Raw genomic sequence first — 15,664 nt, forward strand, 5'->3', positions numbered from 1 at the left:
ATGTCTTGGGTATGAGATGTGTGTGGAACTTTCACTCATTATCCAATAAGTTTGGTCACAAGCTTGATGTAGTGCTATGAATATGGGACCAAAAAATACATTTTTTATTTATTTTTTAACTGAATTGGTCCCCTAAAATGGGGGGGGACTAATGTCCGAAAAGTGCTAAACAGTTCACATGATATGGATGATAACACCCTCAGTCATTGTTTGATTTAAAATAAAAACTTTTGAAGTATAACGCCAAAAAGAAAAATGTTTTGTCCCAATAATTACAGATGGCACTAAGTACAGCATCCCCTGCTTCTGTGCAATGACACTCACCTCATCAAACGACTGAAGGCAAGACTGCTGCCTCGACTAAACCTGGGGCACGTTCAGAAGGGCACAACATTGTGGAACATTCAGATAGATATGTTATGTAAAACAAACATGCCTTTTGACATTTCTAGCTGCAATGTTCCACAACGTTTGCCTACTGAACGAGGCCCAAATGTCTGCAGTGAACTTAGATCTCAACTGTCCCTAGTACACTCACTGAAAGGAAAAAACTGCTTTATTTAAAGTGCCATAGCTTTTGTTTTTCAATATCTTCCTCATTTGCCTTGTTCCATCTCATCTTCACCAATGAGAGAACAAGATGTGGCTATACTTATTACCTAAGCTTTACAATATTGTTTATACAAGGATCGATCCAATCCTATTATTACAGTATGTACAATACATTGCCCTCCCCAGGACATAAGACTTCTACTACAGGGTCATGTTCATTAGGGCACACTGTAGCAAAACGTTTTTCAACAGATAGTGTCTCTCCCTGTTGCAGTCAGTTTTCTTCCGCTTGGTTTGTAAGGAACACGATCCAAGTGATCCAGTTTAGTCGTCCATCGGAAATGATGTCTTAATAAAGTTCCTCAGTTTAGCGCCATATGCCTGCAGTCATAATTTCCTGTGTTCACAAGACCCTCATCTTTCGGTCTCTGGCCAACATGAACAGTAGTGCTATAGTTTGTAAACGTGGGAGCAGCGGTGTCAGTTCCCCCTCACTCTTCATCCGTGCAAACCTGGGATTGAAAGACAGGAGAGGATCTCTCGATTAGACTTGTGATCTTCACATTGAATCTAGTTAGACCACAATGTGACTGCCAGCATAAAGTCTACCCTTGCAGTGAACTGTATGCATTTTTCAAAATAGAAAAAGTGTTTGACCTTGACGAAGGGGTGGTCTAGCAGGGTACTGGCGGTCCAGCGTCGTTTGGGCTCGCTCTCTAGACAGTGACCCAGGAAATCCTTCCCCTCAGTGGACAGCTTCTCTGGGATGGGGGGCTTGTGGCCCATACCCACCTTGTACATGATCTGGAAGTTGTGCTCATACTCGTGCCATGGCCTCTGCATGGTGGGATAGGGGAGAAGGACAGAAAGGACACAACGATCAGTCTGGAGACCTTTCTAAACACTCTTCAACCTGCTTAACTTCAGACGTGAACCGTGTTTAGATTACATTTGATTACAACACTTCCTCAATCAATATAGCCTACAAACAAAACAGACATTGACGGTTGGAGAGGGACACGGAGAGAGAGAGGATTGGCGAGGGAGTAGACTCAAATCAGGCAAAAAATTTAAACAACCTTGAATACATAGTACAAACTAATTCTACTACTCTGAAGCGTTCACAGTAGTGAATAATAATAATAGCAGTAGTAAATAAGTGAATAATGTTATTGTAGTAACATAGTGAATGTTAATAGTAGTAATAGTATTAGTACTACTACTAGTACTACTACTACTGTTAGGAGGTAGTAGTAGTAGGTAGGGTTAGTCAGTAGTTGGTGGTAATGGAACAGGAACATAGCACGCATGTTTCTGAGTAAGTTCTGCCTCAAACAAAAGGTCTCAAGTTGTTTTATTAAACCGAAGTCCCGCCTTAGTCAGTGACATCACTATGTCATTACCTTTTTACTCCTGAGTCCAAAACCCTATATAAACAATGTCTTTTAGTGGTATCTTAAACTTAGCAGTAAACGTCCGCTCCCCAAAGCTGATTTATTGTGGAATGTCTAACTAGTCTCTTATCTCCCACACTCCCCTGCAGAGTTCTGTCTCAGTCACACACAGACAGAGAGAAAGAGACAGAGAGAGAAAGAAAACAACCGTGGAACAATTCTAAAACGATATATATATATATATATATTTAATCTATAGTCTAGGACCCTATAAATGTGAGGGAAGGGTCTTATAACCCCACCCCTTCTATTAATATAACATACGCATAATCAATTAGTCTAATACATCAAACATTTGTACAGCCCCAAATCATGACCGCTAGGTGAATCCTGACAGTGGTAGTAGTAGTGAATAGTAGTCGTAGGTGGTGAAAGTAGTGAATAATAACTAGTAGAAAATAAGTCGGTGGTGAATAATAGTAGTAGTGAATAATTAATAATAGTAGTAGTGAATAATAAGTCGTAGGTGGTGAAAGTTGTTAGTAGTAGTAGTAGTGGTGAATGAGTAGTAGTGAGTAATAAGTAGCTAGTGTTAGGTGGTGGTAGTAGTGAATAGTAGTCGTATATGGTGAAAGTAGTGAATAATAGTAGTATTAGTAGTAGTGAATAATAAGTAGCTAGTGTTAGGTGGTAGTAGTAGTGAATAGTAGTCGTAGGTGGTGAAAGTAGTGAATAACAACTAGTAGAATATAAGTCGTAGGTGGTGAATAATAGTAGTAAATAATAAGTAGTAGTGAATAATAGTGAGTAGTAGTCGTAGGTATTGAAAGTAGTGAATAATAGTAGTAGCGAACAAGTAGTAGTGAATAATAGTAGTAGTGGTAGTGAATAATAATTAGTAAAGTAGTAATGAAAAATAGTAGTGAATACTAAGTAGTGAATAGTAGTAGTAGTAGTAGTAGCAGCTAGTGCTATGTAGTACTGGTAGTAGGTAGGGTTAGGTAGTAGTTGGTGGTAATGTTAGGTGGTAGTAGTAGGTAGGGTTAGGTAGTAGTTGGTGGTAGTAGTAGGTAGGTTTAGGTAGTAGTTGGTGGTAATGTTAGGTGGTAGTAGTAGTAGTAGGTAGGGTTAGGTAGTAGTTGGTGGTAATGTTAGGTGGTAGTAGTAGTAGTAGTAGTAGGTAGGGTTAGGTAGTAGTTGGTGGTAATGTTAGGTGGTGGTAATGTTAGGTGGTGGTAATGTTAGGTGGTGGTAGTAGTAGTAGTAGTAGGTAGGGTTAGGTAGTAGTTGGTGGTAATGTTAGGTGGTAGATGTAGTAGTAGGTAGGTTTAGGTAGTAGTTGGTGGTAATGTTAGGTGGTAGTAGTAGTAGGTAGGGTTAGGTAGTAGGTGGTGGTAATGTTAGGTGGTAGTAGTAGGTAGGGTTAGTTAGTAGGTGGTGGTAATGTTAGGTGGTAGTAATGTTAGGTGGTAGTAGTAGTAGTAGTAGGTAGGGTTAGGTAGTAGTTGGTGGTAATGTTAGGTGGTGGTAGTAGTTGGTGGTAATGTTAGGTGGTAGTAGTAGTAGTAGGTAGGGTTAGGTGGTAGTAGTAGTAGTAGTAGTAGTAGTAGTAGTAGGTGGTGGTAGTAGTTGGTGGTAATGTTAGGTGGTGGTAGTAGTAGTAGTAGTAGTAGTAGTAGTAGTAGTAGGTAGGGTTAGGTAGTAGGTGGTGGTAATGTTAGGTGGTAGTAGTAGTAGTAGTAGGTAGGGTTAGGTAGTAGGTGGTGGTAATGTTAGGTGGTAGTAGTAGTAGGTAGGGTTAGGTAGTAGTTGGTGGTAATGTTAGGTGGTGGTAGTAGTTGGTGGTAATGTTGGGTGGTATTAGTAGTAGGTAGGGTTAGGTGGTAGTAGTAGTAGTAGTAGTAGTAGTAGTAGTAGTAGTAGTGGTGGTGGTGGTGGTGGTGGTAGTTGGTGGTAATGTTAGGTGGTGGTAGTAGTAGTAGTAGGTAGCGTTAGGTAGTAGTTGGTGGTAATGTTAGGTGGTGGTAGTAGTAGTAGTAGTAGGTAGGGTTAGGTAGTAGTAGTAGGTGGTGGTGGTGGTAGTAGTTGGTGGTAATGTTAGGTGGTGGTAGTAGTAGGTAGCGTTAGGTAGTAGTTGGTGGTAATGTTAGGTGGTGGTAGTAGTAGGTAGGGTTAGGTAGTAGTAGTAGTAGTAGTAGTAGTAGTAGTAGTAGTAGTAGTAGTAGTAGGTAGGTAGGGTTAGGTAGTAGTAGTAGGTAGGGTTAGGTAGTAGTTGGTGGTAATGTTAGGTGGTAGTAGTAGTAGGTAGGGTTAGGTAGTAGTTGGTGGTAATGTTAGGTGGTAGTAGTAGTAGTAGTAGTAGTAGTAGGTAGGGTTAGGTAGTAGTTGGTGGTAATGTTAGGTGGTGGTAGTAGTAGTAGTAGTAGTAGTAGGTAGGGTTAGGTAGTAGTTGGTGGTAATGTTAGGTGGTAGTAGTAGTAGTAGGTAGGGTTAGGTAGTAGTAGGTGGCAATGTTAGGTGGTAGTAGTAGGTAGGGTTAGGTAGTAGTTGGTGGTAATGTTAGGTGGTAGTAGTAGTAGTAGTAGTAGTAGTAGTAGTAGTAGTAGTAGTAGTAGGTAGGGTTAGGTAGTAGGTGGTGGTAATGTTAGGTGGTAGTAGTAGTAGTAGTAGTAGTAGTAGTAGTAGGTAGGGTTAGGTAGTAGTTGGTGGTAATGTTAGGTGGTAGTAGTAGTAGTAGTAGGTAGGGTTAGGTAGTAGTTGGTGGTAATGTTAGGTGGTAGTAGTAGTAGGTAGGGTTAGGTAGTAGTAGTAGTAGTAGGTAGGTTTAGGTAGTAGGTGGTGGTAATGTTAGGTGGTAGTAGTAGTAGTAGTAGTAGTAGGTAGGTTTAGGTAGTAGTTGGTGGTAATGTTAGGTGGTAGTAGTAGTAGTAATGTTAGGTGGTGGTAGTAGTAGTAGTAGGTAGGGTTAGGTAGTAGTTGGTGGTAATGTTAGGTGGTAGTAGTAGTAGTAGTAGTAGTAGGTAGGGTTAGGTAGTAGTAGGTGGTAATGTTAGGTGGTAGTAGTAGGTAGGGTTAGGTAGTAGTTGGTGGTAATGTTAGGTGGTAGTAGTAGTAGTAGTAGTAGTAGTAGTAGTAGTAGTAGTAGTAGTAGTTGGTGGTAATGTTAGGTGGTGGTAGTAGTAGTAGGTGGTGGTAATGTTAGGTGGTGGTAGTAGTAGTAGTAGTAGGTAGGGTTAGGTAGTAGTTGGTGGTAATGTTAGGTGGTAGTAGTAGGTAGGGTTAGGTAGTAGGTGGTGGTAATGTTAGGTGGTAGTAGTAGGTAGGGTTAGGTAGTAGGTCGTGGTAATGTTAGGTGGTAGTAGTAGTAGTAGTAGTAGTAGTAGTAGTAGTAGTAGTAGTAGTAGTAGTAGTAGTAGTAGTAGGTAGGGTTAGGTGGTAGTTGGTGGTAATGTTAGGTGGTAGTAGTAGTAGTAGGTAGGGTTAGGTAGTAGTTGGTGGTAATGTTAGGTGGTAGTAGTAGTAGTAGTAGTAGTAGTAGGTAGGGTTAGGTAGTAGTTGGTGGTAATGTTAGGTGGTAGTAGTAGTAGGTAGGGTTAGGTAGTAGTAGTAGTAGTAGTAGTAGTAGTAGTAGTAGTAGTAGTAGTAGGTAGGTTTAGGTAGTAGGTGGTGGTAATGTTAGGTGGTAGTAGTAGTAGTAGTAGTAGTAGGTAGGGTTAGGTAGTAGTTGGTGGTAATGTTAGGTGGTGGTAGTAGTAGTAGGTGGTGGTAGTAGTAGTAGGTGGTGGTAATGTTAGGTGGTGGTAGTAGTAGTAGTAGTAGTAGTAGTAGGTAGGGTTAGGTAGTAGTTGGTGGTAATGTTAGGTGGTAGTAGTAGGTAGGGTTAGGTAGTAGGTGGTAGTAATGTTAGGTGGTAGTAGTAGTAGTAGTAGTAGTAGTAGGTAGGGTTAGGTGGTAGTTGGTGGTAATGTTAGGTGGTAGTAGTAGTAGTAGTAGTAGTAGGTAGGGTTAGGTAGTAGTTGGTGGTAATGTTAGGTGGTAGTAGTAGTAGTAGTAGTAGTAGTAGTAGTAGTAGGTAGGGTTAGGTAGTAGTCGGTGGTAATGTTAGGTGGTGGTAGTAGTAGTAGTAGTAGTAGTAGTAGTAGTAGTAGTAGGTAGGGTTAGGTAGTAGTAGTAGTAGTAGTAGTAGGTAGGGTTAGGTGGTAGTTGGTGGTAATGTTAGGTGGTAGTAGTAGTAGTAGTAGTAGTAGGTAGGGTTAGGTAGTAGTTGGTGGTAATGTTAGGTGGTAGTAGTAGTAGTAGTAGTAGTAGTAGTAGTAGTAGTAGGTAGGGTTAGGTAGTAGTCGGTGGTAATGTTAGGTGGTGGTAGTAGTAGTAGTAGTAGTAGTAGTAGTAGGTAGGGTTAGGTAGTAGTAGTAGTAGTAGTAGTAGTAGGTAGGGTTAGGTAGTAGTAGTAGTAGTAGTAGTAGTAGTAGGTAGGGTTAGGTAGTAGTAGTAGTAGGTAGGGTTAGGTAGTAGTTGGTGGTAATGTTCGGTGGTGGTAATGTTAGGTGGTAGTAGTAGGTAGGGTTAGGTAGTAGTTGGTGGTAGTAGTAGTAGTAGTAGTAGTAGGTAGGGTTAGGTAGTAGGTGGTGGTAATGTTAGGTGGTAGTAGTAGTAGGTAGGGTTAGGTAGTGGTAATGTTAGGTGGTAGTAGTAGGTAGGGTTAGGTAGTAGGTGGTGGTAATGTTAGGTAGTAGTAGGTAGGGTTAGGTAGTAGGTGGTGGTAATGTTAGGTGGTAGTAGTAGTAGGTAGGGTTAGGTAGTGGTAATGTTAGGTAGTAGTAGGTAGGGTTAGGTAGTAGGTGGTGGTAATGTTAGGTAGTAGTAGGTAGGGTTAGGTAGTAGGTGGTGGTAATGTTAGGTGGTGGTAGTAGTAGTAGTAGGTAGGGTTAGGTAGTAGTTGGTGGTAATGTTAGGTGGTGGTAGTAGTAGTAGTAGTAGTAGTAGTAGGTAGGGTTAGGTAGTAGTCGGTGGTAATGTTAGGTGGTGGTAGTAGTAGTAGTAGTAGTAGTAGTAGTAGTAGTAGTAGGTAGGGTTAGGTAGTAGTAGTAGTAGTAGTAGGTAGGGTTAGGTAGGTAGTAGTAGTAGTAGGTAGGGTTAGGTAGTAGTAGTAGTAGTAGTAGTAGGTAGGGTTAGGTAGTAGTAGTAGTAGGTAGGGTTAGGTAGTAGTAGTAGTAGTAGGTAGGGTTAGGTAGTAGTTGGTGGTAATGTTCGGTGGTGGTAATGTTAGGTGGTAGTAGTAGGTAGGGTTAGGTAGTAGTTGGTGGTAGTAGTAGTAGTAGTAGTAGGTAGGGTTAGGTAGTAGTTGGTGGTAATGTTAGGTGGTAGTAGTAGTAGTAGGTAGGGTTAGGTAGTAGGTGGTGGTAATTTTAGGTGGTAGTAGTAGTAGTAGTAGTAGGTAGGGTTAGGTAGTAGGTGGTGGTAATTTTAGGTGGTAGTAGTAGCAGCAGCAGTAGAAATGCTAGAACCATTTGAATTGTATGAGCAACCATTATGGTTAAATGTCTGCTCAATCCTCCCCTTGAGCGAGTTCTTACCTTCCCAGTCACCATCTCGATGAGGACACATCCCAAACTCCAGATGTCAGCTGCTCGGCCATGACCTTCGCCCTTTGCCCTCGTAATGACCTCAGGTGCCATATATGCTGATGAATAGAGTAGGGAAAGAGCAGGTTAACAACTGAACAAGCAATAATCTGAAACATGAAATCTCTCTATTCTTAGATCTTGATAAGTGTATGAATTGTGACAGCAGGGAGATTGATTAGATTTGTTTTATTCATTCGGGTCGACAGCTAGTCTTACTGGGGTCCGACTCATAACCAAAGAGACATTACATTTAAACAGATACAACAATGCCAAAGGAGCACAGCGATGCTTAAAGTTTCACTATGATAATTAATTACCTAGGCTTTTGTAAACTCACATATCGCCTCGTGAGTCCTTTTACCAGAAGAGAAGGGGTGACCATAGGAGGGGCTAATGGGTGGTGACATTAAAAACTAAAGTCCTATTAGATTAGAATACAATTTTCCCCCCAGGAGGAAATTATTTTTTGGAATTGTTCAAAAATAAACCTACGTAGTTATACACAGCAGACGTACAGGTTCCATACTGGGCCTTCAAAGTATTCACACCCCTTGACTTTCTCCACATTTTGTGTTACAACCATCATTTAAAACTGATTTTGTGTCACTGGCCTACACACAATACCTAAAAGTTGTCTAAAAGTGTCTAAAAGTTTAATGCTGAAATGTCTTGAGTCAAGCCTAAATAAGTTCAGGAGTAAAAATGTGCTTAACAAGTCCCATAATAAGTTGCATGGACTCACTCTGTGTGCAATAAGTGTTTAACATGATTTTTGATTGACTACCTCATCTCAGTACCCCACACATACAATTATCTGTAAGATCCCTCAGTCAAGCAGTGAAATTCAACCACAAAGACCAGGGAGGTTTTCCAATGCCTTGCAAAGAAGGGCACCTATTTGTAGATGGGTAAAAAAAGCAGACATCGAATTTCCTTTTGATCATGGTTATTAATTACACTTTAGATGGTGTAGCAATACACCCAGTCACTACAAAGATACAGGTGTCCTTCCTAACTCAGTTTCATCATGATAACTAATTACCCAGCCTTTAGTAAACTCACATTATTTTTCCCTAGAGGAAAACTTGGTTCAGTCTGCTTTCCACCAGACACTGATAAATTATTTCACCTTTCAGCAAGACAATAACCTAAAACACAAGGCCAAATCTACAGTGGACAGTGTTACAGTTTTGACTTAAATTGTCTTGAAAACCTATGGCAAGACCTGAAAATGGTTGCCTAGAAATGATCAACAACCAATTTGACAGTGCTTGAAGAATTTGATAAATAATAATTGGGCAAATGTTGCACTATCCAGCTGTGGAAAGCTCTTAGAATCTTATCCAGAGACTCTCAGCTGTAATCGCTGCCAAAGGTGCTTCTACAAAGTATTGACTCAGGGGTGTGAATACTTATGTAAATTTGATATTTATTTAATTATCAATACATTCGCAAAAATGTCTAAAAACATGCTTTCACATTGTCATTATGGGGTAGTGTGTGTAGATTTATTTGATTTATTTCACCTTTATTTAACCAGGTAGGCAAGTTGAGAACAAGTTCTCATTTACAATTGCGACCTGGCCAAGCTAAAGCAAAGCAGTTCGACACATACAACAACACTGAGTTACACATGGAGTAAAACAAACATACAGTCAATAATACAGTAGAAAAATAAGTCTATATACAATGTGAGCAAATGAGGTGAGATAAGGGAGGTAAAGGCAAAAAAGGCCATGGTGGCCAAGTAAAACACTGGAATGGTAGATTTGCAGTGGAAGAATGAGCAAAGTAGAAATATAAATAATGGGGTCCAAAGGAGCAAAATAAATACAGTAGGGGAAGAGGTAGTTGTTTGGGCTAAATTATAGATGGGCTATGTACAGGTGCAGTAATCTGTGAGCTGCTCTGACTGCTGGTGTTTAAAGCTAGTGAGGGCCAAGTGTTTCCAGTTTCAGAGATTTTTGTATTTTAGAGATTTTTGTAGTTCATTCCAGTCATTGGCAGCCAAAGGAAGAATTGGCTTTGGGGGTGACCAGAGAGATATTCCTGCTGGAGCGCGTGCTACAGGTGGGTGCTGCTATGGTGACCAGCAAGCTGAGATAAGGGGGGACTTTACCTAGCAGGGTCTTGTAGATGACCTGGAGCCAGTGGGTTTGGCGACGAGTATGACGCGAGGGCCAGCCAACGAGAGCGTACAGGTCGCAGATGAGTGAGGGGACATGAATACTTTCTGAAGGGAGCGTATAACATAATGTGTCTCATTCACCTGCCGTTCCCATGGTGCTGTTAACCTCTCCAGGCATGGTCTGGGCATTGTTCAGCTTCACAGAACAGCCAAAGTCCCCCAGCTTGATCAAGCCTGACGACGTCAGGAAGATGTTGGCTCCTATGGTAGAGAGAGAGGAGGAACAGTGAGAGAGAGGCCAAGAAAGGAGGAGTGAGAGGGAGACACTGGGCTCATAGAGACATCCATACAGTAAGAACAACTCCTGCTGTGTCAATGACACTGGAGCCACAGGAAGGGTTGATAACTCAATCTGAGAATGATGATAGCTTTTCTTTATGGCATAAACCCCCAGCCAATGTCTATAGCTAAAATGCATTAACTGATTCATAACACTGCTACAAGGTGCCTGCATAACCCTGACATTGAATTAAGAGACCAACAGTAGGCTAGAGAGAAAGAGACATCTCCACCAGAAAGAGGTGCTAACTGACCCTTGATGTCTCTGTGCACGATGCCGTGTTCGTGCAGCACGTTGATGGCCGTGGTGGTCTGTTTGCTGTACAGCCTGATGACGTGTTCCTGTAGGCCAAGCCTGGACACCTCCTCCAGGGTCCCCTCATCACAGTACTCCATGAAGATGTACATCTCCTCCTGGTGGGGAGAGGGGGGGACACAGACAGTTAATGCATACATCCAATCTGATGTTATAGCCCGTTCATACATAGTGTCATATCATTCACATAGACTGAGTTTGACCTGACCTTTCAAACTTTCCCAAAGTTCCCTGGCTTTTCAGAGATTCCGGTCGGAGGATTCCCTCTTGATTACGGGAACCTCCAACTAGAATATCTGAAAAGCCAGGGAAAGTTCCTAGAACTTTGGGACACATGCTCTTACCCGATGTAGCTCAACACCAAAGTAGCGGACCAGGTTGGGGTGTTTGATGCCCTCAAAGATCTTCAGCTCATCTGCTGTCTCCTTTATCGTCTTATGGTCGTTCGGCTGGAACCGGATCTGATCAGGAAAATACACTTTTATTGGACAAAAACATGTTTTTTACGTATGGGAAAATAGTATGGGAACTGTTGATAGGAATGGATGTTAACTGGCAGTGAATTAAAATGACCATAAACATTTTTTTCAATTCAGGGCAACATTCTGCTCCCGTGCTACATTGTTGTAGCAACACTTTGGCTACAAAAGCCTATCAGGCCATGGCTACCTACCTCCTTCATAGCCATGAGTTCCCCAGTGTCCACGTTGATGCAGGTGTACACCTTGCCATACTGTCCCTCACCTGTAGCGGGAGACAGATGAAACACCATGGGCATGATAAATGAGACAACAATACTAAAGGACAAACTCCAGGGAAAATCTAAACTGGCAACCTATTCCCTTTACTGTGTACAACTGTTGGCCAGGGCCTCGTGGGCTCTGGAGGAAAGCCCTGTATATAGAGGATAGGGTATCATTTAGGGGGGACAAGTTCAGCCGAGGCTCTGACCAAAAGTAGTGCACTATAAAGGGAATAGGGTGTACAGTACATACCTATCTTGTTGCCCCTCTGCCACTTGAAGGTGACCTTGCGGAGGCCAACGTGCATGACGTTGTCGTAGGATTTGGGGGTGTCGCACACCTGGCCAATGATGTTCCTTTGCTTCATGACTGCGTAGCGTTTGTCCTCGAAGGAGTGTATGGAGCGACGTACAGCTTCCATGGGGCTCTGTCTGGCTGCCGTGTCTGAGGAGAAAGAGGTGTAGAGGACAGACTCTCAGGAATGAAGAGGAATAGAAAACAGACCCGGGTACTTTCTCAGTTGTGTAAAAGCATAGAACAGACGGACTCTACACACTACTCTGGAGCAGTTTAGAGATTAAGTGCCTTGCACAAGGGCACAACAGCCAGAGATGGTATCTAGGACTTGGACTTGCAACACCCCCATCTACCCCCTCGTTATTCTCACCTTTTGATTGGCTGATGAAGGTGCGGAGCTCCCAGCTTCTCCTAGCTGTGCTGCTGGGTTCTCCTCCCTTAGGATAGGAGGGTTCTGATGAGAGAGACGACAGACAGGCAGTAAGATGGGAGCTATGTTAAGGTAGAAAAACACACAGGTCAAGTGACTACTCCTACTTTCCATTTTATTTCATTCTTGTTCAAAGTCAAAAAGACGTAATTATGCAGAATGCACAGTTCCATTAAGACAATATCATAAACATCTCAACAGGACAATGCAAACAATTAAAAGTGTCTAATACCTTCCCTGTTCTCAGTGGGACTGGAGTGTCGGCTCAGAGACCTGAAATGCATCTCGGCCGCTGCAGACCACAGCCTGTCGTTCTCCTGGAGGTTGGTCCCTCTGCACAGGGAGAGGCAGGTATCATACAATCAACTACAATCTACCCAAGTTGTCAGCCATCAGAGGGGTATACTACCAAGCAGGATCAATGAGTTAGCCAGACAACTTTGATAAGCAACCAGAAATAACTAGATTTTCTGGTTCACTAAAAATGTGTTTGTATGTACATAAAAAAAAAAAATATTTTATCAAAATATTTTACCAAGTTAGCTGGCCAACTCATTGATCCTGCATTGTACAGTACGGCTCAGGTCCCAGACTAGCCCGGTTCCAGATCTGTTGCCAACTCCTATGGCTATTGTGATGCCATAACAATGACCGTAGGAGACAGCACAAACATATCTGGGACCTGTGGTCAACCAATATCAGTCAAGAGGCTTGTGATTATCGAGATGGCGGAACATAACAAATACGTGATACAATAACTCTATAACTCTCAACCCTACCCCACACCCGTAGAAATAGAATGATTCTATAACTATGCCCATCCCACCAAAGTTCAAAGGTCAAACAGACAGCTCAGCTAGAGCACATGCTTTCATTTTAAAAGGACAGAAACCAAACAAGCCAAAGATCAAGAGCCCATCAGATGCTTAGAATAAAAGCAAGGCCACACTAATATGGATTAATAGCAGAGTAACTCTGGCATTGTATTTTCCCGCAGCATGATGAGGTAACAGGTTGTGTTTACATTTCTCACGCCATGCACAACCACGTGTTGGAGAATGTGTGTTGTGGGACATTGGCCAGGTGGACAAAAGGAAAGCATGGATTAAAGTCTCTCCATAGATGGCATTCAGGGTAAGGTAACACATTTGAGTGAACTATTCCTTTAAAAAGACAGTCCTTATAAAACTGTAGTTTTGATAGTGTTATAAAGTGGTATTTTTAAATGCACATTTCTGTTAGCGGCAACGCATACAAACCGGTTAGAGCACTGGGCCAGTAACCGAAAGGTCGCTGGTTCGAATACCCGAGCTGACAAGCTGAAAATCTGTCTGTGCCCTTGAGCAAGGCACTTAACCCTAATATACGCCGTACTACTATGGCTGACCTTGTAAAACACATTTCACTGCATGTGACAATACATATAATTTTTACAATATATATCTATTTTTTTACATCTGGATAAGCATGCAGAACATGCTACTCTCTGGGTCCACTCCAAAACTGTGAGATAGTATGGCAGGGTAAACCACCGGGGGCATGTCAACCCGACTTCTCTGTCAACTCACCTGGTCAAATAAGGGGAAATAAATATAGAACTTAAATCTGAACCACTAGTTGACTAGTTCAGATGGGAGGGGTGGGATATGGGATATTAGCCTGTGGCTGGGGTGCTCTGGGTTGATAGTACAACCCTAGTAGTACTTGGTACTTGGGGGGGGGGGGCTACCTGACGTCATTTGGGGTGGATCCAGGTGCTTTGGTTGGACCGTGTTCCCCGGGGGGGCCCTGAGGGGCAGGGACTGTGCGGGGGCCTGTAGGTAGACACAGCTGAGTCCGTAGGTCGCAAGGGAGACTCCTAGAGCTGGTGACAAAAACACACTGAGGAACTCTGGAGTGCCTTGGAGATGAGGTGTGTGTATGTGTCCCAAGCACCCAAACAGTAACATCCTTTCAAAGTTGTCACCAGTTACACATGAGAACATACACCCACACTCCATGTTAACTCATTCAGAGTCACAAAAGCATTAATACAAGTTCAACCACCCAATTTAAAACCCATCAATTACTGCACAAGACCAGAGAACATGAGGAATATGAGAACATGCAGGAAAACACACATTATAAAAACACAGTATTATCAAGGCCGCAAATGGTTCTTAGTGCCTCATTGTAAGCATGACCTTTGACCTACCTGAAGCCCTCTGCATTGGGGATGAACAGCTGGGGGTTGGGGGGGTCACTATGGCAACGAGGGACCTTGACCGGTCGAGGACTGTTCCTGGAGGCTGAGTGGAGAAGAGAGGAAGGGCCATCCTCAACAAGGCCAAGATATGACTCCAGCCCTCCTCCTATTTCTACACACTAGTTTCTGGCCCCTTAAGGCTAACAAGATGGGGGTTTTATCCAATGAGTGCATACATGTTCATCATGCGCATGTGATCCCTGAGGGACTTGAACCCATGACCTTGGCATTGCTGCTAGCACCATGGTCTTGCCAACTGAGCCACACAGGCCCACATATTTGTGCAGGTGAGGCAGGGTCTTACCTATGTACAGGCCACTGACTGGGCTGTGAGGCTTCCCGATCACATGACCAATGCACTCGTTCATCAGAGCTTGCAAATTCTGCAGAGGGAAGGATTTATGTAATCACAATACCATTCTGCAAAACGCCCAATCAATTAATCAATAACGTAGTCATTTAATAAATCAGTCAATGAAGTAGTATGTTTTTACTAGGAAGTCGTCCTCTGGTAAAGCAGAGATGAAGGCAGGTTCGATGGCTTGGAGGAAATCAAAGCCTTGAGTTGCCCAGCGGGGTCTGGTACCCCGGCCACTTTCACACTTAGTGAGGACATAGTTCATCCACTTCCTGGCGAAAGAGATGTAGCGCTCCCCGATCCGCTGACGGAACTCCCCTGACATCAGACGCACCACCTCCTTGTGGTACTATGGAGAACAAGAGGTACATTTGAAGTGTCTCTTCACTGGAACAGTAGAACCCTTACATCACAAACAGAACCACAGCACTCTTCCTTGTGCTGCTACTGTGAGGAACTTAACACTGCCTTCACACAGGTAGCCTCAGATCAGCTCGTTTGCCAATAATTGGGCAAAAGATCAGAATTGGGCTGTCTGTGTAAACGCAGCCAATAGGAGGGTCAGTTGTACTATGGTTTAGGGGTCAGACAGGTTAGACAAAAACACAAGGAGGACCAAGCCAATCTTACTATTATTCAAATGTCTTTATTTCTGTTGCATGTTCAATAGAACCTATTGTAAAAACGATGCCGTGTTTCCGTGTCAGCCTTCCTCAGAAAAAGAACAATTGTCCAACCAGACCCAAATAGATATGTTTACAATTACCTTCCGCTAACAGCTCATCCCTGTAACATTACTAACACAACCCTCCAATTACCTCCAGCTTACATCTCTACGGTTCATCAATGTACTAACACAACCCTCCAATTACCTCCAGCTTACATCTCTACGGGTCATCACTGTACTAACACAACCCTCCAATTACCTCCAGCTTACATCTCTACGGTTCATCACTGTACTAACACAACCCTCCAATTACCTCCAGCTTACATCTCTACGGGTCATCACTGTACTAACACAACCCTCCAATTACCTCCAGCTTACATCTCTACGGCTCATCACTGTATTAACACAACCCTCCAATTACATCTCTACATCTCATCACTGTACTAACACAACCCTCCAATTACATCTCTACATCTCATCACTGTACTAACACAACCCTCCAATTACATCTCTACATCTCATCACTGTACTAACACAACCCTCCAATTACATCTCTACATCTCATCAC

The 15,664-nt window shown here is 42.7% G+C and overlaps 1 protein-coding gene across 2 annotated transcripts; it reads right to left on the reverse strand.

Annotated features, from left to right (window-relative positions):
* Positions 1-538: 538 nt before the first annotated feature.
* Positions 539-14,796, reverse strand: LOC139571478 (mitogen-activated protein kinase kinase kinase 4-like). 2 transcript variants are annotated; one of them, XM_071394395.1, is made up of 14 exons: positions 14,566-14,796; positions 14,376-14,454; positions 14,021-14,114; positions 13,556-13,690; positions 12,059-12,159; positions 11,767-11,850; positions 11,352-11,543; positions 11,030-11,100; positions 10,701-10,817; positions 10,295-10,454; positions 9,843-9,962; positions 7,523-7,629; positions 1,210-1,389; positions 539-1,064 (listed from the first exon to the last, which is right to left on the reverse strand). In XM_071394395.1, the coding sequence occupies exons 1-14, from the start codon at positions 14,752-14,754 to the stop codon at positions 1,044-1,046; spliced, it is 1,650 nt and encodes a 549-aa protein (XP_071250496.1). In that variant the 5' UTR covers positions 14,755-14,796; the 3' UTR covers positions 539-1,043. The 2 variants fall into 2 exon arrangements, with proteins under 2 accessions (XP_071250496.1, XP_071250497.1); XM_071394396.1 differs by lacking the exon at positions 13,556-13,690.
* Between the last annotated feature and the right edge of the window lie 868 nt (positions 14,797-15,664).

Source organism: Salvelinus alpinus, chromosome 3 (genome assembly GCF_045679555.1).
Source record: "Salvelinus alpinus chromosome 3, SLU_Salpinus.1, whole genome shotgun sequence".
NCBI classification, from domain to species: domain Eukaryota; kingdom Metazoa; phylum Chordata; class Actinopteri; order Salmoniformes; family Salmonidae; genus Salvelinus; species Salvelinus alpinus.